At 44.0% G+C, this 24,515-nt stretch overlaps 1 protein-coding gene across 1 annotated transcript; it reads left to right on the plus strand.

The window, feature by feature from the left end:
- The first annotated feature begins 728 nt into the window (after positions 1-728).
- Positions 729-23,138, plus strand: map3k21 (mitogen-activated protein kinase kinase kinase 21). The gene is made up of 10 exons (XM_076075909.1): positions 729-2,472; positions 13,641-13,821; positions 13,962-14,110; positions 14,367-14,542; positions 15,744-15,984; positions 16,535-16,657; positions 18,020-18,170; positions 18,401-18,495; positions 18,750-19,559; positions 19,667-23,138. The coding sequence occupies exons 1-10, from the start codon at positions 1,638-1,640 to the stop codon at positions 20,035-20,037; spliced, it is 3,132 nt and encodes a 1,043-aa protein (XP_075932024.1). The 5' UTR covers positions 729-1,637; the 3' UTR covers positions 20,038-23,138.
- Positions 23,139-24,515: the final 1,377 nt, after the last annotated feature.

Here is a 24,515-nt window from a genome sequence, read left to right on the forward strand (position 1 = left end):
TATCTGCACACACACGCAGCCACGGCCAGTCAAACGCACATTGTGCATGATATGTATGCGTTGATGACTATACGCAAGCCTATATGCACACGTATACAGGATTTATAGGCTTTGGATGCTTCGAGGAAATACATGTTCATGTAGGTTTCAATATGCATATATACAATCGAATTCATAAAGAGCAGACCCGATTATAAGAGGGCTTTTGCATTATTATTATTATGACTATTGTTATTATTATTATGATTATTATATGTGTTATTATTATAGTCCTATGTTTATGTTTACGGTGATATCTGTATGGATTTGTGTCTTTGTCTAGCAGCATGTGTGTCTTCTTGTGTAGGCCTCCACTGAGAGCCACTTGACACCGGAGTCAAATTTCTTGTGTGTCTAAATACTTGATCGAAATAGCAGCAGTATGCCAAGTAGTTGTGTTTTCACTTTAACATTACTTTTATGTTCACATGGCTGGTGTTTAGGGAGCGGTGTGTGTTGTGTGTGTGTCTTTGTATATGCTCTACTATTCCCATAATTTCCCTGAAGGCGCGCACTCCTCACACATTCCTATAGTAGCTCCTCCCTCCTCCTCCTCCTCCTCCCCCCTTACTGCTGCGACGGTCACGTGTCACCTAATCCACCAATCGGAGGGCCCCACAGCCAGCAGCGAGAGCAGCGGCAGCGTCCCGCAGGTCCTTCTCGCAGCTCACTGCTGGGTCCGACTTCGACTGGAGAGAGCGGCGATGGGGGTGTTGTTTTGATTAAAGTTGACCGACTTTGTAATAGTTTTTTTTACTCCCGCATTCTTACGTTGGAACTCCAGGATGTTTGACGTGCTTTCTGAGTGTTAAACCGTCGGCTTTTTCGTCTCGTCCACGAAGGAGAAACTCACTTGGGAATGACCGATCTCAAACTGGAAAAAAAGAAGCAACTTTTCTGCCTTACTAGTCAGTAGGCTGACCTATGCTAAGCTAACCCGCTAGCCAATGCAGTAGAACATTCCACGTTAAAAGTCCCACAGGCGTGAAAGTAAACCCAACGTCTCGGGATTTGGTGTCTAGATGAGCGTTACGCGCGTCTTCGTAAGAGAAACCTGTCCCTCGGAGTCTCACTTTACCCGGTCGGAGTGGACCGTGCAGGTGCATCTCTTTGCGGCACCTGCGGGAAACTTGGTTGGAGAGCTAACTTTAGCTTGCTCGCATTAGCATAAAGCAGAAGGACTATGTTGTGGACCAGTTTCTCTCTCGTGGCAGAGATTTTTTTGAGATATATATGAAGTGGTAGTTTAAAAACTGCGTGTTGCTATTTAACCGTGAACCCGTAGAGTGGTGACATTAGCTTTAAAAAAAGTATTTTTGGCTAACAGTAGCCAGCACACCTCGCTAGCGAGTAATTTACCCTCATCCACTTGTACCGGAGTGGCGACGTGGATAACGTTGCAGGTCGTGGACGCTCTCTCGCGCTCCCACGGGACTTTGGACACGGACGGTTTTGGTCCCTTCGCGTGGGGCTGCGCGCAGGGAATGCCCCTCTGTTGGCGTGACAGCATGAGGATTTCAAACAAGTTTTAAAGTTTTTCATTTTGTTCTAAAAAAGCTCTGCTGCACCCTATATGGTGCCGCTACGGACACCGAGAAATGGATGTCTCGCAGGCCGCTTTCCCAAACGGTGAAGGGCGGCCGTGCGTCTGGACAGACTCCCCCACAGCTCGGACAGACTCCCCCACAGCTCGGACAGACTCTCCCACAGCTCGGACAGACTCCCCCACAGCTCGGCCGTGTGCTCACTCTGCTCCGTTGTGCCCCACTCGGTCTCTGTGGACAGCCGCGTATGACTACGAGGCCAGTGGCGAGGATGAGCTCAGCCTCAGGCGAGGGGACGTGGTGGAGGTGCTGTCCAAAGACGCAACGATCTCCGGGGACGAGGGATGGTGGACGGGTAAAATCAACCACCGGGTCGGGATTTTCCCCTCGAACTATGTCACCTACCAGCCCGCTATTTACCGTCTCCCTGCCACGAGTGGGTCTGCGGGGGCACGAGAGCACGTCCCGACCCCCCCTTCGCAGATTCCCTTCAGTGAACTGGTGCTCGAGGAGATCATAGGCGTGGGTGGATTTGGCAAAGTGTATCGGGGCACATGGAAAGATCAAGAGGTAGCCGTGAAGGCTGCTCGGCAAGACCCGGACGAGGACATAACAGCCACCGCCGGCGGTGTTAAACAAGAAGCGAAACTTTTCTCCATGCTGCAGCACCCAAACATTATCAAACTGGAGGGAGTGTGTCTGGAGGAGCCCAACCTGTGCCTGGTCATGGAGTACGCCCGAGGCGGGACACTGAACCGGGCGTTGACCGGAAGGCGCATCCCTCCACACATCCTGGTCAACTGGGCCGTGCAGATTGCACGCGGGATGCTCTATCTGCACGAGGAGGCCGTGGTACCCATTATCCACCGTGACCTGAAGTCTAGCAACAGTAAGCAAAGATTGAAGTGTGTGTGTGTGTGTGTGTGTGTGTGTGTGTGTGTGTGTGTGTGTTTGAGACAGATACATTAAGCCAAATAACCCAACTTTAGGAGAAAGTCCTCGTGAGGGAACCATCCACCTGTTGCACATGCAGCCCATCCACCTTTAGTTATTTATAGTTAAGTGTTGGTAGCATTTCCGGTTTGCTTGAGTAACTTTGTAGCATTTTGGCAATTATTTTAAGACCTATCTGCTCCAGACATATACACATGTCGCACATATAGTAATTGTTTAATGTCATTAATGACATGGGGCATTGTAGGTTATTAGGAAAACATAGTTTTGTCATTACAGCCTAAATTGAGGTTGCTGAAAACTGAAAATTCACACATATTTCCACAACACCCCTGTTGCAATGCTGCCCTTTCCTCTGGGTGGATTTAAAGAGGTGTAAATGGTCTGTGGCTGTATGAAGTGGTGGGGGATACCATCAAGAGGATGTGAAATAAAGAGTTTGCTCAGCTGGACTGCCCCCCAACCCCACCCCACCCCTCTCCACTCACCCTCTTCATCCTTTAAAACACACACTTTCCCAGCCCCCTCTCTCCAATCCCATCTGAAATGTTGTTCAAATACAGTCAGTGATTTACCAAAGACATAACCAGACACACTCGGTCCACACTGTCAGGCCATGTTCCTGACCAACCAGAGCTAATGTCGGAGGTCACGGGGTAAAAAAAGAAGGAAACTATTCACGTCAGGGTTTTATGTGGTGAAGGAATGTTTGTTTATTCATCAGGGAATGTAGTAGTGAACTGTAGAGGTTTCACAATGGCTGCAGGTGTTGTAAAATAGACGAGTATTCAGCCTCAGCAGGTCTGACTCTTGAGTAGGGTCCTGTAGTTAGAAGCTGGTGCTGTGCTCGTTCCTTCATGGACGGGTAATTGACAACCAGCCAGCTCACTTTAGTTTCCCAGGACTGAATAATGAATGGACAGGACTCAATGAGAGGAAGAGTCTGAGGCTACCCACTTCAACTCAGGTGTGTTTATGTGTGTAACACGACTCCAAACACTATTTCTTCCTTTGTGATCAGACACTGATCATCCTCGGGGCCATGTGGGGTGAAACTTTGGTGTGATGCCTGCATATCTCATTTTGACACATTTTGAAAGCATCTAACCCTCCTAACTAATTTTACTGTTCACTTGCAGTATATTCACAATAAATAGTAAAAGTAAATGGTCGATAAATCTCCTTCCAGACCCAATACAGTGAGTACACATACCACTAAAATGCATTCGCTCTCTTAGATTAAACTCTCATTCTGAATGTGGACAATCAGCCATTGTGTCTGGAGATGTTAATGTGCATACGGTGCCCCCGGACAGTGTAGACGAGCCCGACCTTATTTTAGTTGAAAGATGTGTGTTAATTGTAAGGCAGATGGAGAGAGAGGATTTAACTGCCATCTCGACTATTTAAGCTAATCGGATGTTTGGTGAACATACACAAACAAACTCCCCCGAACAGACACAGAGCTGCGAACACAAGTCAGTGTGTTTGTCCTGCCACTCCACTGTGACATATATAGAGATAAGCTTTAAGTAAAGAGGCAACATTTTAAATTAAGCTTATGAGAGACCATTCTCTCTATATGTGTGTGCTGATTGCATAGTTGGAGCATTTTACCTGAATGACTAGTTGAACGTCAGTTTTTCTGGATTCATTCTTGATTTCCACTGAAACCAGAGCCCACTGCTACGCTGTTAACCCCAAAATGAGACCAAGAAAGGAACTCTACCAGCGCTGTTACTAGTAAGCAGGTACAGTTGCTCGTCCCGGGGTCAGAAGTCTGAACATCTGTGTTCAATATACTGTCTTATCTAAATAAAGAGAGAATGGAGGAAGCTGTACGTGTTCGCTTTGAGACAGTGCAGTGAGTTCACAAAATACTCTCCTGCACATAAACACACACGGCACCCTGTGTGTGTTTATGTGCAGGAGAGGTGGGTTGTTTTCACAGCAAAAACCCAGAGAATATGGCAGCTAAAGAGAACTTGTTGCATCTGCTGGGGAGGGTTGTTTGTGTTGGCGTTGGGTGTGCGTCGGCTATACGAGGATAATAGGAGTGAGAATTATCCACGCGGGCGGGTAAAAATACGTGTTACAATCTGTCACGTATTTAATAGTTAATTAGCTGAATGTCTGTTGGTGTGGCTCGAGCTAGTTCACTCCTAAACCAGGGCACAGACAGGTACACAACTAGACTTTTCCACCTTTCACTCCACTACTCGGACCTCCATTTACCACCGTGTACACATGCTGCACACAGACAAACATGCAGCTATTTGATCAATGATTAGCCTGTAAAGTAATATGTTGGAAGTCAGCAAGATTTGTCCAATCTCCTTTTGTGTTTTTCAACCTAATCTGTAAAATCCCGGCCTGCAGGGAGGAATGTTGCTAATGAGGGATAAAAGCTTAACATACGTTTGCACAATGGACTGGTCAAGCAGCGGTTGCTAGGCTACTGTGGCCAGAAGAATGGCTAGGACTCGGAGGGTCTCAAAGCCCTCGTTTTGTTTTGTTCACTTCATATTTAATCTCCCAGAGAGCAGCGGTACTCTTTTATTGCCACAAACTGAGGGGGTTTCCCTTCTTGCTTCGTTATTTTTCTCCTTACTTACCTTCTCTCTCTTGTTTCTTTCTCTCTCTGTCTGTCTCTCTTTCTGCTCCGTCTCTCTTTCTCTCTCTGTCTGTCTCTCTGTCTCTGTCTCTCTGTCTCTCTCTCTCTCTCTAAGTATTGTCTGTATAGCTGCAGCCTTCCATTATCATCTATAAACTACTGTTTACTAATACTGTTGTATTGTTGTGTTCATTAAAATAAGTGTGGGCAATATGACTAGTTCTGAAATAACTAGCCTAGCATTGTAATTCATGTGGCTCCATGTCAGGCAGACGTCACTGTGCATGCTCAGAGTTGTGATTGCACAATTTAAAGCTCAGAAAAATACACTACACTTGCAATATTCTTCCATTGTACTGAAGAAATATGCCCTTAAATACCACATGTCAGCAGAGTCCTATGGTGTGTGTGTGTGTATACATACGTTATGAGGTTAGTAGGAGACATTTATTGTTCATCTAGTCTTGATCCTTCCTTTCCCATCTCAGAATTTTGAGTCAAACTCTCCCTAAAGCTAGGAGTGGAAGCTTTCATAGAGCAAAAAAAAATCCCACTGAAACCTGGCCCTGAGCCAGCATGCATAGTCCACGTTAACTTTTGAGTTTCGCATCTCGATGCGAGCGGTAGTATGCCAGGAATGTGAGCTTGAACGCAACTGAAACTGATTGAGCTCAGTTTGGAGCGTGTGCAACAGCATTCTCCCATCAATCTGAAGCTATTGTTAGACTTCATCACCGCGCTGCCTCTGTGTTCCCCTCCCTCCTGCTCCTCCTCTTTGTCTTTATTCACTCACACATCAGTCTGTAGATCTGTAGTCCAAAAGTCCTAGAATCACAAAAAGGATTTCCTTTTATGTCAGAACACTGAAGTAAATACAGGATACTATGACCTATTTGTTGCAGCAACCAGGGAAAGTTGTTCGGCCTCTGTAGATGACAACTGCACCCGTTTCCATCTCTGTGTGTGTAGTACACTGCACAAAGTTAAGGTTTAAGTCCAAATATATATAGGAGGGTTGTTGGGATGAATCAGTCTTCTTAACCCGTCGCATTAGTTGTCAAATCGCTTTTAAGCAACAGTTGTAATTTGAATTGGCTGATAAAAATGACCCAGACTGGAATGAATGATATTTTGGTTGGTGTGGTGGTTTCATTGTTTTCACACAGCCATGATTTTGCTCCTTTTTTGAAATTAAAAAATATGCATTGCAAAGATAGAAATTAGGGATGCAACTATCACACTATCAGTCCTCAAACCCAATTCAGAGACACGGACTACCAGTTCAATACCAGTGCTATCTTATTTCCATGCATCTTCCATGTCTTCCCGCTGCTGCACCGTTGGGTATGAAAACACTCGACATAACCGTTGATCTATAAATTTGTTTTAACAATCTTACTTCTGTGGGAACAGCATTTGCAAAAGAGACCTGATTTTCGGGTCATAACAAGCTCACCACGGGAGAAGTTACACTTGAATTTCATTCTCATTTTTGTAATTCTTCTGTCAGAAGTAGAATCTAAGAGGAGAAGTCGCTAAAGCTCGACGAGGTGTTGCAGGGCAGCTTTTCTCAGGCTTCCCACAATTACCCCCGGTGACACAGACAGTTACTGCCTGTCTTCTCTCTGACGGGAGAATGGGCAGAGGGGAGAGAGGAGGAGTGGAGATGCTTTCACTGTGTTTTTTATGACCTCTCCCTGACTGCACCTATTGTTGGGAGGGCAGGGTGAAAAGGAAAAGGGCCCACAGCTGAGCAGAGCTGCTTTTCCCCCGAATCAACCAATCCCCTTCATAGCTCCTTAGCACATTGATAGACGCTAACACAGCAGAAGATACTGGCTGGTACACTAACATGCGTCATGTTTTAACCAGCCTAGTTATGGGTTAATTCCAGCCTAAACACGCAAACCAGGAGAGGAAGAGGACAGACAAAGAGCAAGTGGCCCCGGAGAGACGTGACCATGATAGATGGCTTTAGCCAGCCATTAGCCCTGATCCTTTTCCCATCAACCAGAATGCCTGGGGGCACTCTCATTTCAGCCGGTAGAGACGGACCAGTCGGGGAATGTTTCGCTGCCTTGTTTCTGCTTACTACAGGAAGCCCTCTGAAGTCTGTTGGCACAGTTACGAAAATACTGCCACTGCAAGTTAGGAGGCTGCACTCACAATTTCTACAGCAACCGTGAAGCCTCAGGATTCTGCTTAGATGATGTTTAATTTGAAACCCCTATAGTGGTGGATGAGTAAACTATTTCAAAGTTTGTTTTTACGAGTTGTATCATATTGGAGAACAGTTTTAGACGAGACAAGACAGACAAAGACATTAAGAAACGTAACTGGCTTCGTGGTTGTTTGCAAATTCATTGCTCAACACTAATTGCTCTTCTTGGATGTGCATATAGATGTTTGATATATGTGGAATACTTTAGGTATGGATTTAGCTACTTTTTCTTTAATACAGGGAAAGCACTTAACACACAAATTAACCCAATCTAAGACTATTTAATGTGGATACTGCAAATGTGCCGAGTATTCCAAAACGTTCTAAAAATGGCTTTTAGTTTTAAATTTTGTGAAATTTCAACTGCTGCAGAGTGTCAGGGAGTTAAACTTGAGATATTTGAGTTTGTTGAAGACAGAAGAAAGGGTCACGTTTGCCCAAAAAAAGTGTCTTTCTTTTGTTTTGTACCTTGAGGGGTAAAAGGCAATGGGAAGATGCGTGGGAGCTGCTTTGAAGGCAGCAGCTCTGCTTCTGATCTGCCCACTGCTCCACCCTGAAGGATGGGTCTGCCTCCAGATCTCCTGTTGGAAAAGGGAACCAAATGGGGGGGGTTGGACTGAGGGTGGGGTCTGCCTTCGGGGCATATACATCTCCGATTGCGTTACACTTCAAAACAGTTTCCTGTCAAAAGAGTAAGACAATATAGAATGAGGGAAAAGAACACACTGAGATAGAACGTCTCTCCGACGTGACGGGTTAATAGGACGGTGATTGCAAAGTATCTCAAGACATTTTTGCAATTCACAATAAAAAATAGATTTTAAATCAGACTGAAAGTAAACGGGAATTAGAACCTCTAATTCCTTCACACCAAACCGGTTTCACACATCACCTGTAGTTTATGCAACTGGCAAATCTAATGACAACAATCTAACAGTGATGATGACATAATAGACTACACAGCAACATGTATTAATATGAACAATAGTTTACTGTAAGCAGAGTCTTTATACCTAACATAAGCATTGGCCCTCTTCTAAGTATTGGAATCCTTTTATTCCATTTCTTCTGAATTTAGTGGTTAGATTACTTTGCCCACATGTCTCTAGTATACCAGCACATTGAAAGGATGTCAATGCATTTGCCATAACCTCTGGCTATTTTATATATATAGACGTAATTCAAAACATGAGATGCACAAACAATAATTAGCTTATCAATACCCCTCCTCCAATTGTTCAACATGTCCTCCAAACAATACCCAAGACTGACTAGCCACAGCCTGATTTTGTGCAACAGCACAACGGTGAAGGCTTTAAAATGTGCTAACTTTAGGGTGGGGTTCGGCCTCGGGCTTGACTTTTAGGATTACCCGAAATAGAAGTCAACCAGAACATTTTGTTCTGCTTTTTGAATGCAAATCCATGTATTTGTTACAAGGCTAGTTGGTCTATTTGAGACCGTTTGAGTATTCAAATCACAGGTAGACATAGTTGAATTGTTTTGATACAGAAGTAAAATGTAGAAATCGTCTGAAACCAGTGACACGTTTAAAGAATAACCTGCTACTAATATTCTAGCTTAAACAGCGAAAGTTAATAATGGATGTCAGTGTTGTCTCGGGATGTTTCTACAATGAAACACTAAGTAGCTCGAACGAAGGCTTTAGTCTTAAGACCTTGGGCTTTTTATAATCAATGATTATTGAGAAAATAAATGGCAGGTTAACCAATATTGTAAGTAATTCTTAGTTGCAGCTTCAGTTGCCTATTTTGTCTGCCGACTGAGGTTTAAAGGTGTTTTTGTAGCAGCATGGAGTCATGTAGACGGGAGTTGGGTCTTTTAGCAGACATTTCTAGAGGGCTGACACTGAAGTATCACGGCGCTACAAAGAAAGTATTTGGCATGATATTCTATCAGCCAATCAATGCAGCAGGGGCTATCCCAAAACCACTGTTCTTCTGGGTTGTGTAACTAACCCATCGTAAGTCATTATAAACCTACAGAGCCTGCTGGGAGGAATCTATGGAATCACTGAGAGAGGGAGCGTGACAACAGGAAGTAGGAGTATATCATTGGTCTAGTGAAACCTGTTTGTAATGGAATTCCTATTGTTGCAGCCCGGGTAGAGGATCCCCTCCGTGCCTACGGCCAGTAATGGCACCAATACCCCTGTTATCAGTGGAGACCCACAGGAGTCACACTGCAGTCTGTGTTCATTGAGATGATGGGTCACGTGAAATAGTTGCTTTTCTGTTGTAGTGGAATGCAGTTGAGACAATATACAGTATAGTGAGGCAGCACAATGTATTAGCTGTGTGAAATAGTAGACTTGTGTTGTGTTGCATCCGGGGCTGCAAGTAAATCATTCATATTTGTTAATTGGCAATCGATTGTTTGGTCTATAAACTGCCATAGGATAACGAAAGCTTCCGAAATCTAAGTTAACATCGTCAAATTGCTTGTTTTGTCTGACAATCATAAGACACCGAAGTATGTTTAGTTTTGCATCACATAAAACAAAGACAAACGACAAATCCTCATCGTTTAGAAGCTGGAAAAACAACGTGCAATGCCACCTGCTCCAGAGAAGTAGGGTGCGTTCACCTCTACTACTGGGCTCATTAAAAGAAAATGAGCAAAATTGGACCAAACTGGTTGCGTTACGTTAGCCATCTTTGTGTATGGTCCTTGTACGCTTTGACAGTTTTGATAGTTGAGCTCAGTCCAACACGTGTAACGGCAGAAACAGAAAGTTTGCTTTCGGGGGCCGTCTGCCGGGGTCAGACCCTTTGTGCTCGGGTTTGCGTTGGCTGAAGTTAACCGCTAACTCGCCGCACGCTCTACTGCAGGCGAAGCAGCAAGTATGAGGCAAGAGTGCAAGTTGTGTTCTCGTTTGTCCTACTTTTGGATTTAATCCAATAAGCAATCAAAACATACACGGATCATGGATGTATTATGTATTATTCTCTGGACTGAGGGCAGAGCAGCGCTGCCGTTACTCACTTTCGCCTCTCGAAGAACTAGTATGATTAGAGAGTACGGGCCGGATCCTGCTGGTCGGCGGTACACGTCTCTGTAGCACAAAACATTGACCTACTTGGCATAACGTCAAAACCGTTACATTCTTTTGATAACGTTAGTTTTCTGTCAATAAACCAACAAATTAATCAACAAATCTTTTCAGCTCTGGTTGCTTCTTAAACACATTTCATAAACCTTATTATGCAAACAATTATGATTAAATTAACTTTAGTCTCGATTAGAATGCGTGTATGAACATCTTCACTTGAAAGTTAGGATGTGTAGTTAAAGTCTTATTTATGAATCACTTCTACACAGTAAGTATATAAGTATTTGATATCAGTATAACACTGAAAAAGTGCAGAATTTATGGCCAGTTATGGGAGTGGGCATAGCTCTACATAAGAAAGTAATTTGTTTTAATTTGTTTTAGTTTTTCCACACACACAGATTTTCAGTAGAGTCTGAGTTTTATGAAGATCTGTTCTTAAAGTCAGTAGATCACTATGCGTATTGTAGGTAAACCGTACCATCTCAGATGGTTAAAAGCACGTAAATGTAATATAGCTTCGTGGGTGTGGGTGTGTGTGTGTGTGCACGTAAAGTTTTGGCAGATTTTAGTTTGGCACTGTTGGATTGAGGAAGTCCAAGGTCAGTGAGATAAACAGCCAACGCTGTGCAGCTACTCCGTTCAAGTGAGGAAGTTGTTGACAGCTGTGAACAAGTAGCCTTCAAACTGAGCAGTCTTTTTGATACAGTAGGTGTTAGCTTCCCATGGCAATATTAGCAGAGAGTTTATGTGTCAGCAGTACACTCCGGTGTTTTGTTTATCCTAACACCTAAGTGCCTCTGTCGAACCACTTTAAGGGACATTTACATTACATTACAGTCATTTAGCAGACGCTTTTATCCAAAGCGACTTACAATAAGTGTATTCAACATCGGTTTTCGAGAGAACTAGTCACCAGAAGTAATAAGTGCATCTCCTTTCCTCAAACAAGCATCTAAGAGCATAAGCCAGAGCCAACGTACAGTGCAGAAACAAACGAATGCAATAAGTGCCACAAACTAACATAAAAACAATAAGTGCAATAAGCTAGTATGAATACAATAGATGCTAAGGAAGTGCTAAGCGGAAGGCTCAGGGTAGGCCTTCTTGAAGAGGTGAGTTTTCAGCCTGCGCCGAAAGATGGGCAGCGACTCTGACGTCCTGACGTCAGTGGGGAGTTCATTCCACCACTGTGGGGCCAGGACAGAAAACAGCCGCGACCGGGTCGATCGGCCGCAGGGACCTCTGAGCGACGGGGCAACCAGTCGCCCCGAGGCAGCAGAGCGAAGTGGTCGGGCCGGGGTGTAGGGCTTGACCATGGCCTGGAGATAGGAAGGAGCTGTTCCTTTCACTGCCCTGTAGGCTAGCACCAGAGTCTTAAACTGGATGCGGGCTCTTAGAGGTAGCCAGTGTAGAGAACGGAGAAGGCAAGTTGTGTGGGAGAACTTGGGGCGATTGAACACCAGGCGAGCTGCAGCATTCTGTACAAGCTCCAGAGGTCTGGTGGCCGACGCCGGGGCTCCGGCAAGTAGTGAGTTGCAGTAGTCCAGGCGGGAGATGACAAGAGCCTGGATTAGCACCTGTGCCGTCTCATCAGTGAGGAAGGGGCGAATCCTCCTGATGTTGTAGAGCAGGAATCTGCAGGAGCGTGTAACCGATGCAATGTTTGCTGAGAACGACAGTCGGTCATCCAGGGTCACACCCAGGTTTCTCGCAGTCTCGCATTTAGACTCTCAAGTTTAAGTTTCTGTAGAAGCAGCTGATGGGACAAGTTAACTCTGACTTGTGTTCGGACTGCATGTAAATAATGAAATGGGACAGTTTGTAATGTGAGGAGATCTTGGCAGAGGCAAAACAAACACATTTTGAAAATAATACCAAGAGGATCAAAGAGTGTTGGCTTTGGCTGCTTGTTCTTGTCAGGGAGATAACAGGAATATTAGTCGGCACATAGCGAGTAGGTAAAAGCTTAAACGTCTTGTTGACTCCTGCGTGTATTCGTGTTAACTCCTGTTTGCTCTGCTGAACTGAAAATGACTTACTTACGTGTGTTTGATGCTATTTTTGTGCGTTTCACTCTAATTCTCTCGGTTACATTTCTATAGTTTTCACTCGGATGTGTCCGTTTAGCTTCAGCTGAAACAATCGATCAGTCGATGAACAGAAAATGGATCTGGAACTAATTTAATAATCGATTGTCTGTCATTTCTTTCTTTTTTTTTTAAGGAAAGATAAACATTCCTTAGTTTTATCTTCACTATTTGGAGAATTTGCTGTTTATTGTTATAATTCATTTTAAGTATTTTAAGTTTTGGACTGTTGGTCGTATAAAACAAGACATTTGAAGACGTCACCTTGGGACATTTTTCACTATTTTTTTCCATTATTTTTACAATTAATCGATTAATCAGAATAACAATTATCAGCAGAAACTCCAATAATCAATATTAAAAATGATTGTTAATTGCATCCCTACATTTTACCAATATGTCTTACACATTTTAGTATATTTCTAAGTTATAGGCATTATACTCTGATTTATTTTCTTTTTGTGCAAAGAAAATACAGAAAATTCTTTATTTTCTTGCATTGAATTGAGTAACAAACTTAATTTTAGTTGTATGATGACTAACTGGAATTGGAGTAACGTGTATCTCACTGAGTTGAAACTGGTTCAAAGTTAAAAGCATCTGTGTGTATAAGAACATTTGGGGGTAAATAACACAAATGGGTGAATAAACTTGACTTCACACGTCGGTGGGTTGTGGCTTCGCTGTGGCTCTCGGGCCGGGTGTCGTGTTACAGGCAGGTTTGGAGGGCTCTGTCTGTCTTTCATGTGTTAAACAGTTTTAGGACCTGAGGACAGGTGCTTTGTGGCGCTGTCAGCCTTCTGTTCCTACAGTAATAAATTACCTGCATACCTCCGTTGGCCCTGTTGAATATCGACTATCATCTCCTCACCTGCACGGCCGTATTTCTCTCTCGCTGTCCCCCGCCCCCGCTCTTTGTATCTCCCTTTCTCTTTCACTCGTCGTCTTTCTCTCCCCCCCCCCCCCCTTCACATCTGTCACTTTCATCCCAACCCTGTCTTTCCCCTTTTCTCTCAATCACTCCGCGCTTGTTATGCCCTCTCCCGCTCCCAGTCTCTTCTATGGCCGCTCTCTAATGTATCTCTCTCTCTCTCTCTCTTCTCAGTTTTATTACTTGAAACGATTGAGAATGACGACATCGGGAAGAAGACCTTGAAGATCACAGATTTCGGCCTGGCCAGGGAGTGGCACAACACCACAAAAATGTCAGCTGCAGGCACCTATTCCTGGATGGCCCCCGAGGTGATCAAGTCGTCTCTCTTCTCCAAAGGCAGCGACGTCTGGAGGTATGACAAATCACACACCAGACCCCGACCCAATGACGAAATATGATCTGCTACTTACGCATTCGTCTAACATTATTACTCTCTCCTGTACTTTCCTTTTACTCTCTTTAAACTCTCTTTGTATGTGCGTCAAACACCAGCTATGGAGTCTTGCTGTGGGAGCTGTTAACAGGGGAGGTGCCGTATCGTGGGATAGACGGCCTGGCTGTTGCTTACGGCGTGGCAGTCAACAAGTTAACTCTACCGATCCCCTCGACGTGCCCCGAACCCTTCGCCAAGCTCATGGAAGGTAAGTGTGCAACATAATAATAATGCTGCAGGATGTAGGAAAGCATTTCAAGAATAGCAAGTCATTTCTTTTTTAAATGAATTAGATTATTGAAATGCTTTTAAATGAATTAGATTATTAAAATGCTGAATAAAATGAGACGACCGTTAAACCTACCTGTTCTATAGCTAGTGGTTATGTACCTTTTGTGTTTTAGTTACACTATGTGTGGTAGTGGACGTATCTCTAATCTTTAAATCTCAACGTGTGTGTCCAGAGTGCTGGGACCAGGACCCCCACGTGCGTCCCTCCTTCTCCTGCATCCTGGAGCAGCTGTCGGCCATCGAGGAGGCGGTGATGGCCACCATGCCCCAGGACTCTTTCCACAGCATGCAGGACGACTGGCGCGTGGAGATCCAGGAGATGTTTGATGAGCTCAGGACCAAAGAGAAGGTAGAGCAGAGCGATGAAACACGAGCATCAATATGTGGAGCCACTGACATTACACCGTACTCTCAACACGAGGTCAGAGTGGGAACTTAGAAACCTGACATAACAGTTTATGTAGCCGACCTTCTGTCCTTCTTGTACTGTTCTCTACGTTTGTTATTTTCCAGCGATGATGCGTGTTGACTAATCTACTATTGAGATTAATCGAACTATGCAGAATCGCTTGGGGAAGCTTTTTATGGACTTAATTGGTTACTTTCAGTGGAAAAGCTAAAGCGTTAGACAAAAAGTGTCATTAATGCCGAGGTGCTTTAGCGTACTTCCCCTTGTTAAAACCTTAATCTGCTTCCTGTTTAAGTCTCCCATTGCTGGCTTAAAGAGGGGGGTTAATTAGTGTTTGTAGAAACAGCCGGATCAGCACAAAGAGCCGAGTCAACGACTGGTGAACTGAATGACACGGATACTAGAAAGTTTTAAGAGACTTAATCTGTGCCTTTTATTTGATAATTATATCTTTTATTGTATTTTATATTAATGTATTATAACTGTTGTGTTAAACCCCATTTTAACACGTACCCAATTAATCACTTAAACACTCAACTGAACCTGCACCAACTCATCATCACATAAAAGCTCGATAAAGTTTGTTTGGTGTGTAAAGCTTTCATAAATCACGAGAAGAAAGAAATACAAATCTTTGAGCATCGTCTCACATTTTCCCATCGCAAATTTCACAAGATTTCCTGTAAGCGTCCCGCAGTAATCTGTGTCTAGGTGGGTGGCTGAAGTGGCTTGACTGTAAAGCTGCTTTATGTAAGTCATCCAGTAAGGATTATTATTACTCAGCTGAGAGCAATTAAAGAGAAAACGGGGACCGGTTAGCTTTGTAATGCAGCCTGAAACAGCAGGCAGTAATCTCCTGATACCAACTTGTTATAGAAGGAGTTATTTAACACTCCTGCCTCCTTATTGTTGTCTATCTGCAAGAGCTTTTCCCTTGTTTTATGGGAACTATGAGATGTATTCCTGTTTGTCTTGCAATGCATTCTCTTCTGTCTTACGGGAGAATTGTGTCTAAAAAAACAAACAAACAGTCTTCACTCGAGCCTTGACGGTGTGTCAGTGTTCCCAGGACCTTGTGGCAACAACTAAAGTCTGTCTGCCAGTTTAAGTATATATGTATCTCGACACCTGGTTCCTCCAGGAGCTACGTTCCAGAGAGGAGGAGCTGACTCGGGCCACCGTCCAGCAGAAGTCTCAGGAGGAGCTTCTGAAGCGTCGGGAGCAGCAGCTGGCAGAGCGGGAGATCAACGTGCTGGAGAGAGAGCTCAACATCCTCATCTTCCAGCTCAACAAAGACAAGCCCAACGTGAAGAAGAGGAAGGGCAAATTCAAGCGTTCCCGCCTCAAACTGAAGGATGGAAACCGCATCAGCCTGCCCTCAGGTGAGCGAACACACTGAACAGCTGTCTTGGTTTCATGTTTAAACTGGTGGTCTTCTAGTGTGAGCGGTGAAAAGAGCTGAATTGTTACTGAGACCTAACTTTGGGTTAATGAGATGTTCACTGACAAAACATGTCTAGTGAGTAGGGGTGTCATAATTCTCCGAATCCACATTTCACCTTTTACTTTGAGGATAGGGCTCCACTGGTTGCTCCAGTCTCGAAATCTTCTGCAGCCTTCAAACTGTAGTGATTTCAGGGTTCTGTTGTTCCTCTGTCATCTCCGGCTCCGGCCATGGTGTCTCAAAAAGTGCCGCTTTTTTTTACCTGTAGGCTGCGTTGTGTTGTCTTTGAAGTGCTTTTCTTTTCTCTCGCACGCAAGAGGGCGGGGAGGAAGAGAAGATAATACTGGGAGAGTCACAGAATCCTGCTTTTGACTTTTACGGACGCAATTGAAAGCTCATTGTGACCGTTTTTGATTTAGAATCAATATCGTGACCCCGCCTGCTATTCTGAGATTGTAATGACCGTATCTGCGTGTTGCATTTTGCAGACTTCCAGCATAAGATCACCGTGCAGGCGTCGCCTTCCATGGACAAGAGGCGAAGCCTTCACAGCACCAGCTCCTCTCCTCCCAGCAGCCCCACACTCATCCCCCGGCTACGAGCCATCCAGCGTAAGTTCTGTCTGTTGGTTTTTTCAGGTTTTCCTTCGTGTGTCTCCTCCACCTCTGGGAACGGGAACATGGGAACAGTGTCACAATGACCAGAGCCGCGTGAACGAAAGCTCCAGAGCCACAAGCAGTCAGCCAGTTGTTTGAACAGTTTGATGATGTCGTTAGTCACGCACTGACGCCCTCGCAATAACGGGAACAAATTCCTCTCAAGCATTTCCAGTAGACGCTGATATTCAGACATAGAGCGCAGATTGTTGCTCAGAATCTCTGGATTGCAATTTATTAAAACAAAAATGTTATCATGCGTGTCATTAAAAACTTCATATTACAGCATGCCAAAAAGTCATAAAAACAAAAGTCACGATATAGTTGTGTTGTTGTCCTCGTTTTGTATTTATTGTATTGTTTTTATGCTGACATTGACCTTTGTGTACGCTAGGAGCAAGTGAACATAACATGTGTGGTAAAGCTCATGGTGGGAGGTAACGTGTACGTTTCCCTCCTCAGTGATGTCCCACATGCAGAGGGACAGTTTGTATGTTTACCAACAGGATGTTGATCTGACCAGCGAGCTCACAGCCTCGAGTGGGCTCACGAAGAAAGGCAAGCTATCGGCTTGTGATGTTTGGCTAATGAAAGGGTTTGATGCCTAACAGCTTCCATCAATGGGGATTATATCTGCTGATTGACGAGGTTTTCCTGATTTTTAACAAGACTTTGGGGGTTTGCTGGTTGTTTCACAGGTACTCTTGATAACTATTATGAGGTTTATGCCATAGACTTGGGCCAGTCATCTTATATTATCTGGTTTGAATTAAGTAATAAAGTAGTAAACAAAAAAGTGGTAGTGCTGTTAATTTGCACTTTTTACTAGTTTTGCCCTCGTCTGTTGCCCTCACAACTTCACAGCGACTAACCTACAGCTATAAGAAGCTTTTATAACAACTTTTGGTCTTTTGATTTCACTTTCAGAAATGAATTTACATTGGTGATATTTTCTAGTACGAAAAAGTTTGTCACTTTGAATCTTCCTGAATCAAATGCCGTTATTAAAATAGTTAAAGGTTTATATCAAGCCAGTGTATAATGGCCTTGAAATAAACTTTTAAGAGAGAACACCCATGAGTTATTCTTTGATATTTAAACTTTTTAAGTAGTCTACTATTTGGAGACGGAGACGACAAAGAACATTTTTAGACAAAGATAATTACCGGGGTTCTACAGATGGCATAATATCTGTTTTAATAATCTTACTAACATGTCTACACCAGATTCTCTGTCAGGGTTGTGGTTTCGCTTACAAACACCCTCTTGCAGTTGTTTTGGGTCTTTGGTAACACTTGTTGGTCGCTGTGTTAACAGTTACCCAAGATGAGAGCAACCGCACATGGGGCCGTAGCACCCTCTTCAGGCCAGAAGAGTTTGAAGACGTGAAAAAGGGAATCAAGAAGAAAGGAAGAACCTGGGGTCCCAGTTCAGTACAGAGCAAAGAAAGACCTGCTGCTGCTGAGAGGTAGATTGTGTACACACACACACACACACACACAAACACAAGCTAGTATTTTCTCCAATCATGATCTCAGGGTGGAGACCATTTGGTTCCTGTTCCTAAACAACTTAACCACATCCTCATATCTTAATGTTATCCTCGTCTCCCCTCTATGTTTTATACAGTAATATACAACATAAGGTATCACACACTTTCTACTACAAATGGCGATAACTTGTACTTCATGTTTTCAGAGTGCGTCCCCTGTCAGACGGCAGTAACCCCTGGTCCACCAGCCTGGTCAAATCCCAAAAGTCTGTCCCCCTCTCTGCCCTGTTTGCTGAACAAAGTGAGCCGAATTGTTTTCTGAAGTGACTAATAAATGTTGTTTTAAAGTCTTTTGAGTGCTTGTTTACTTGTCAGATTTGAAATTAGGTTTAATATCCCTTATTTTCCTTTTACGTCTATCAGACAAACACAATTAAGTATGTTTTTGTCAAGTGGCAGGTACTCTTAATAATCTGGTGATGCTTGTACGAGGAAGGGGAAAGCTGGTTTGGTTCATTTATTGATAATGTCTGATTCCCACTTCTGTGTTTTCAGCGGGGGCCGGTAAAGACGAGGCGTTCTCCCAGGAATGTCCCGACAGCAGCTCCAAGCCAAAGCAGCTCAAGTTCCCCAACCAGGTGTACATCGATCTACCTCTGTGGAGGGACGAGCAGCAGCCTCAGAGCCCCGCTGGGCATTGTGGGTCGGGAGATTCTGGGGTTGGGGCAGCAGGTCAGGGTGGCCCAGCAGAGACCCCAGAAGACACCACCACATCCACCTCGTCCACCTCCACCACCCCACAGGGCACCCCCACCAACAGCCTGAAGCGGACGTCGGCTCGCCGCAAGACCGACTCCGTGCTGTACGGCTGCGGCTCGTTGCTGGCTTCCGTTGTGCTCGGTTATGACATTAGGGAGGCTCTCAAAAACTCGGCTCCTGGGGAGGATTGCGAGCCCCAGCGCGAGGAGAAGGAAAAGAAGAAGAAGGAGGGCCTGTTTCAGCGAGCGACACGCTTCCGCCGCAGCACCTCGCCACCGGGTGGTCGCTCCCGCAAAGACGAGGCCTCATCAAACCACACCGCCACCCAACCTGTCAATCTCATCTCCATGTCGGCCATTATGGAGTGCAACTCCACCAAGTGTCTCTCGCAGTCTGAGGCGGACGCGTCACAGTCTAGGCCTGGGAAGGTTGAGCTCGCGGCTGCCAATCATCTCGCAGAGTCGTCCAGACCCGGCGAAGCAGCTGCTACAGAAGGCCAGAATAACACACAGACACCACCGCAAACCCAAAGCCAGCCGGCTGAGCAGAGCAACCACAACACAGGAACACGTCTACGCAGAAAGAAATACACCACCAACCACATTAGTGAGTAACACCAAAAAAAAGGGGTACGGGAAGTAAGCTTGTGTACGGTTAAAAAAAAAAAAATACTTATGCTCCAAAAATCTATCTCCCCCCCCATCTGTTTCCAGCCAATGGCCCACCCACTCTGCCTCCTCCAGCCTCACAGAAGAAGCATGAAAAAGAGCAGGATGGACTGTCGGAGAAGCCTTCTGGTGGGGAGGCCTTCTCCAGACCACGGCCAGTGTCGTTCCGGGCCAAGCCACATACCTGGGCCCTGCTGCGAGGGCGCAACAAGAGCTACTCGCTGGGCCACTACTCCGGAGAGAAGACGGCCCAAAACCTAAGCGTGGTGCTGTCCTCGGACGTGGGGACGGGCTGCTCCCTACTGGACATGGACACGGAGGGCCAGAAACGGGACTGCACTGTGCCGCTCTGCCGCATTCAGAGCTCCCCGGGACGGACCTCCGTTTTTGAGCTGGAGAAAGAGTTTCTCTCTTAGGAGCCTTCAAAAAAAAATGACCTGCTGTGGTCATAGTTCATCCCATACAACCAAGAGTGTTTCTGAACATTCAGACAGAATATTTGGCCTAAAACTCCTGGAGGGTTTAGAACCAGGCTGCCTTTTTTCCCCCCCGTTTTAAAAAAAAATGTTCTATAATATAGAACCCAGCTTTGCCTTAGTTCTAGAACATAGTGATGTCAGTGTTCCAGACCAAGTCTGAGACTTCCAGCAGACACACCTGTGTCAAAGGAGTCGTAGAATGTGCGCCTTCATCTCAATTCAGTTCAGACCAAAGACTCGCGACGGGTTAATGTGAAATTCGCAAATACTTGCAATGCGCCAGTCTGCAATATTCTGAAATCTGTGAGTTTACACCGATGCGACTAAAACAGCGGGCACCTCGTGCCCAAGTGCAACAGAGGGCGGGGGGCCGCGGGCGCACTTGACTGCGATCTAGTCGCGCTGCAGCGTTCATGAGCCCGCGATGTCCTTTTGTGCACACAGAGCAGAAACTAACCATCGACTTGTGGAGGCAAAGAGATACAAATAAACTGCCAGCTGCTGATTCAGACAGGGTGAACATCTGAAACATGATGCATCAGCATTTGTTTTAGTTTTACAGTGTTACAGGTTTAAATAACGTCGGTCATATGGGTCATATTGTTTATCCTGCTGTCATAATATTTCCAATTAAGTTTCAGATTTGTCAGCGGTTAATTGTTAACATTAATACGCGCGTGCACGTAAGCTGTCGCGTGCATTTACAGATCCGACAGCCTTGATTAGTTACCAGCTATAAACTAGTTTTCCTGGTAAATGTGAGAGAGTTGGCAGAGAGAAAGGATACGGTGGAACCGACACGGCTGTTCCTCAAACAGCTTGATGAGGTCATCCCCTCTTTCCTCCGACCAACTGTTTGTAACCGACTCGACCGGCTGACTTGACAGGCCGAGTCGCAGGCGACACTATCAGCCGGCTTGAATCGAGCTGAGACGGACACTCCTCGCCGCTGCAACAGTTTTGTCTCGTCGCAAATCTTTGGTCTCCACTGTGACTTCCACGCTGCCTTGACTCGTACTAGAACCCACATTTACAAACATAGTTCTGAAACCTGAGCAGAGCAGAGCACGCTGACTCGGCAGCTCTTCTTCTGGTCACTCGGATGCTCGACCGGCCATCTTTGTTCGCTCAGCTCTTCCTCCCTTTTGTTACCTTTTTTCGTTCTGTCGGTGCAGCTAAACGTTGACCGCTGCTGCAGCTTTCGCAACACAATACCCTCACCTTTTTATTTATATATATATTTTTATAGGTAATTTAATATGAAGAGACTTGACCTTACCTTTAGAAACCAGCAGGACGTACATTCCATGTCAGTTTCAAAGTTGTGCGATCACGCTTTTAGATTTTTTTTGGACTTGAGAATCATGCATGCGTGTACCCTTAAAATGTTGAACGAAAGAAAACAATGTCTTGTTTGTAAATATTTCTTTTTATCCCATCATCAGCCTAATGCTGACAGCGGTTTTGTATTGCATATATGCTGTTTTGTGACTGTTTTTAAAAGTGAGCGATGCTGCAGTACCGTTTGTGTTCCAGGGACCGGTTACATACTGGATCGTAGCAGGGACGCAAGTATGTCTTCTCCCAGAATGTCCTGAAGATTTTCGAGAAGCGGGTCGAAAAGTACCTGCAGAGCAAACATTCGTTTCACTTAACTGTTGAAATGACTATTGTACTCATGTGTTTGAAAGTATTTATAGAACATTATTTTTTGGGGGTTAATATTTCCTGTACTGCAGCCGAGTGGGGGAACACTTCAGCCACCAATGTTTATGTCGGGGAAAACCTGCCCCAAATGAATGAATTTATAATCGAATCCTCCCCCGATGACAGCTGATTGGCTGCAACTGCAGTGACACAGCAGATTAAAAAGATTAATGCTCAACATGGGAGGATCTTGTTTAGAACATTGAGTGTACAAAGAGCAATACTACAGACGGACCGTGTGCTTTCAATACTAGTTGCTAGACATTAGAGGGCAACATTTAGTGAAATAGAGTGAAGACACAGTTTCAACTCTGTGAACTTGTGAGTGTGGCGGTCTGACTCTGCAGGATGCACACTGGTCACTCCCGGGCCCGCTCTAAAAGATGAACAAATTGACTTCATTTTGTTACTTTTGACTGATGATCATACCCCCCCCCCCCCCCCCCCCCCCCCACGCACAACTTTTTATCGCTGTCTCAGTTCAGTCTGTTTTTGAGAAGTTCATAAGAACAAAACAAAGCTCATTTACAGTGAGATATGACTTCTCAAACGGTGTAAATATATTTCCTGACGTGTGTGTCACTGTGGCATCTTGTGATGACTTAGGATGGGAAGTGTCCCATGTTCTGTATTTTATGACCACTGACTGTCAAACAACACTGTAAAAGCCTTACTAATAATCAAGCTGTTAAAGGGGCAGTTTGCAAGCTAAGATATCACTGGATTTACTCATTTTCTATGAATTAAGGTTAACTGTAAATACCATGATGCACTGGTGCTGTACATTCCCCCTTAAAATATTGTGTTTCTGTTTGAAGCTGAAGTCTGCAGTTTGTCGTCCACAGTAACAAAGCTTTGTTGGCTAGCAGCTAACGAAAGGGTTTTGTCTACGAGGGTTAACGATGTCTCGACATACTCAAAAACATTCCACTACGTTAGACAAACTGCAGCAGGAATATTGGTGATACCGGTTATCAATAAGGTGCATTCAGGCTTCGGACCAAATTCAACTCTATCCCAGCACTAAGGCCTCGGTGTCCTCAGGACCAAAACCACTAAATGAACTAGCTGCTAGTGAGGAGCTCTTACAAAGAAAGCTATTCCGTACAATCCGCGCAGCGCTGGTGCTGAAAGATCCATCACCTTTTGTTAAATGCAACCCTTCCTTTAAATCACTGGATGTCTCCCGTCACGCTGAATGTGTCACATTTAGATTTGAGTACATCTGTTTCAGTGAACGTTTTTGTTATCATTACAGTATTGGTTATTTCACGCCTAATTGATCAAGAGTATCAAGTTTATCAACATTTTGAATAAAGTCTAAATCAAGACTTATGTTGACTTTTTGTTTTTCTTCGGATAGATTCTGATCTTCTGTAGATCAACCGTCGACAGTTATTTGATGCTGTTTTCTTACATTTCCAGCTGTCACACCAAATGTGTATTAATCCACTGCTAAAGACTCTACCCAGAATGCACTGCCTGATTGAGTCATGTTTGTTAAAAACTAACATGCCCAGCTGTCTTAGGAAAACATTGATCCTTTTTTGAAAATGAAGCGTTATATTCCTGACTGTTTTAAGTCTTCATTAAGAACCAATCATATTATATTATGTCGAAAAAAGTCATAGTATAGCATGTCGAAAAAAAGTAATTTTGTATGTTGATAAACTCATGAAAACTTAATTGTATGTTGAAAAAAGTCATAACGTCATAGCAGAGTATGTCCAAAAACCAAAATGTCATGAAAAGAATCATAGTAAAACACGTTGAAAAAAAGTCAAAAGTATAGTATGTTCACAAAAGTCATAGTATAGTATGATGAAAAAAGTAAAAAAAAAACTTCATAGTAGAGTATGTCATTAAAATTCCATAATATATTATGTCGAAAAAAAGTCAGTCATAGTATATCAAAAAAGTCAAAGTATAATCTGGTTACAAAAGTCATAGTATAGTATGATTAAAAAAGTCATGAAAACGTCATAGTATAGTATGTCAAATTTTTTTTTAAGTCATATATTGTGTCGAAAATAAAGCAAAAAAGTCCCAGTATAGTATAAGATAGACGGATAAGGCAGAATATACCAGTGTAGTCAATTATTGTGCCTTTATTTGTAACATGATACATACAACAAATACACAACACATTACAAGTTTTGCATCTGAATACAGTTGAAGCGTAAAGTCATTGCTACACAGCAAAGCTCCCGTGATATTTTGGCACAGGTTTATGTTAAAGCTTAGATGACGTTCATTGAGAGTTGCTGTGCGGAAGGGAAAACAAGTACAAATTCACAGTATTGAGACAGTATAAACTGCATCCTTCCCATCCCTGAACAAATGATTTGTTTCCTCCATTCAAAGGAAACAAAGTCAAATGTTAAGACGAAAACAAAAAAAAATACATAAAATTGCTAAATGTGTGATTCCCTGATGTCATGTGAAATGATTTCTGGTTACTGTAGTCAGCTGGAAGAACGTAAACTGCTCTTCTTCATTGTGCTTGTAGTGTGTCTGAAAGATAAGCTGCGCTTCACGGAAACAACAAAACAAACGTAAAAAGATATTAACAAAATAATCTTAACTCAAGTTCTACTCAAAAGCTTTTTCGAGAGCTTTGAACCACATTTCACATCATCACCACCAGCGGATAGAGTTAACTCAGTGATCCACTGAGGGGGGGAAACGCTGGACATTGGACCTTGAGT

This window comes from Anarhichas minor, unplaced genomic scaffold (genome assembly GCF_050575085.1).
Source record: "Anarhichas minor isolate MPS153535 unplaced genomic scaffold, ASM5057508v1 ptg000054l, whole genome shotgun sequence".
In the NCBI taxonomy this organism is placed as follows: domain Eukaryota; kingdom Metazoa; phylum Chordata; class Actinopteri; order Perciformes; family Anarhichadidae; genus Anarhichas; species Anarhichas minor.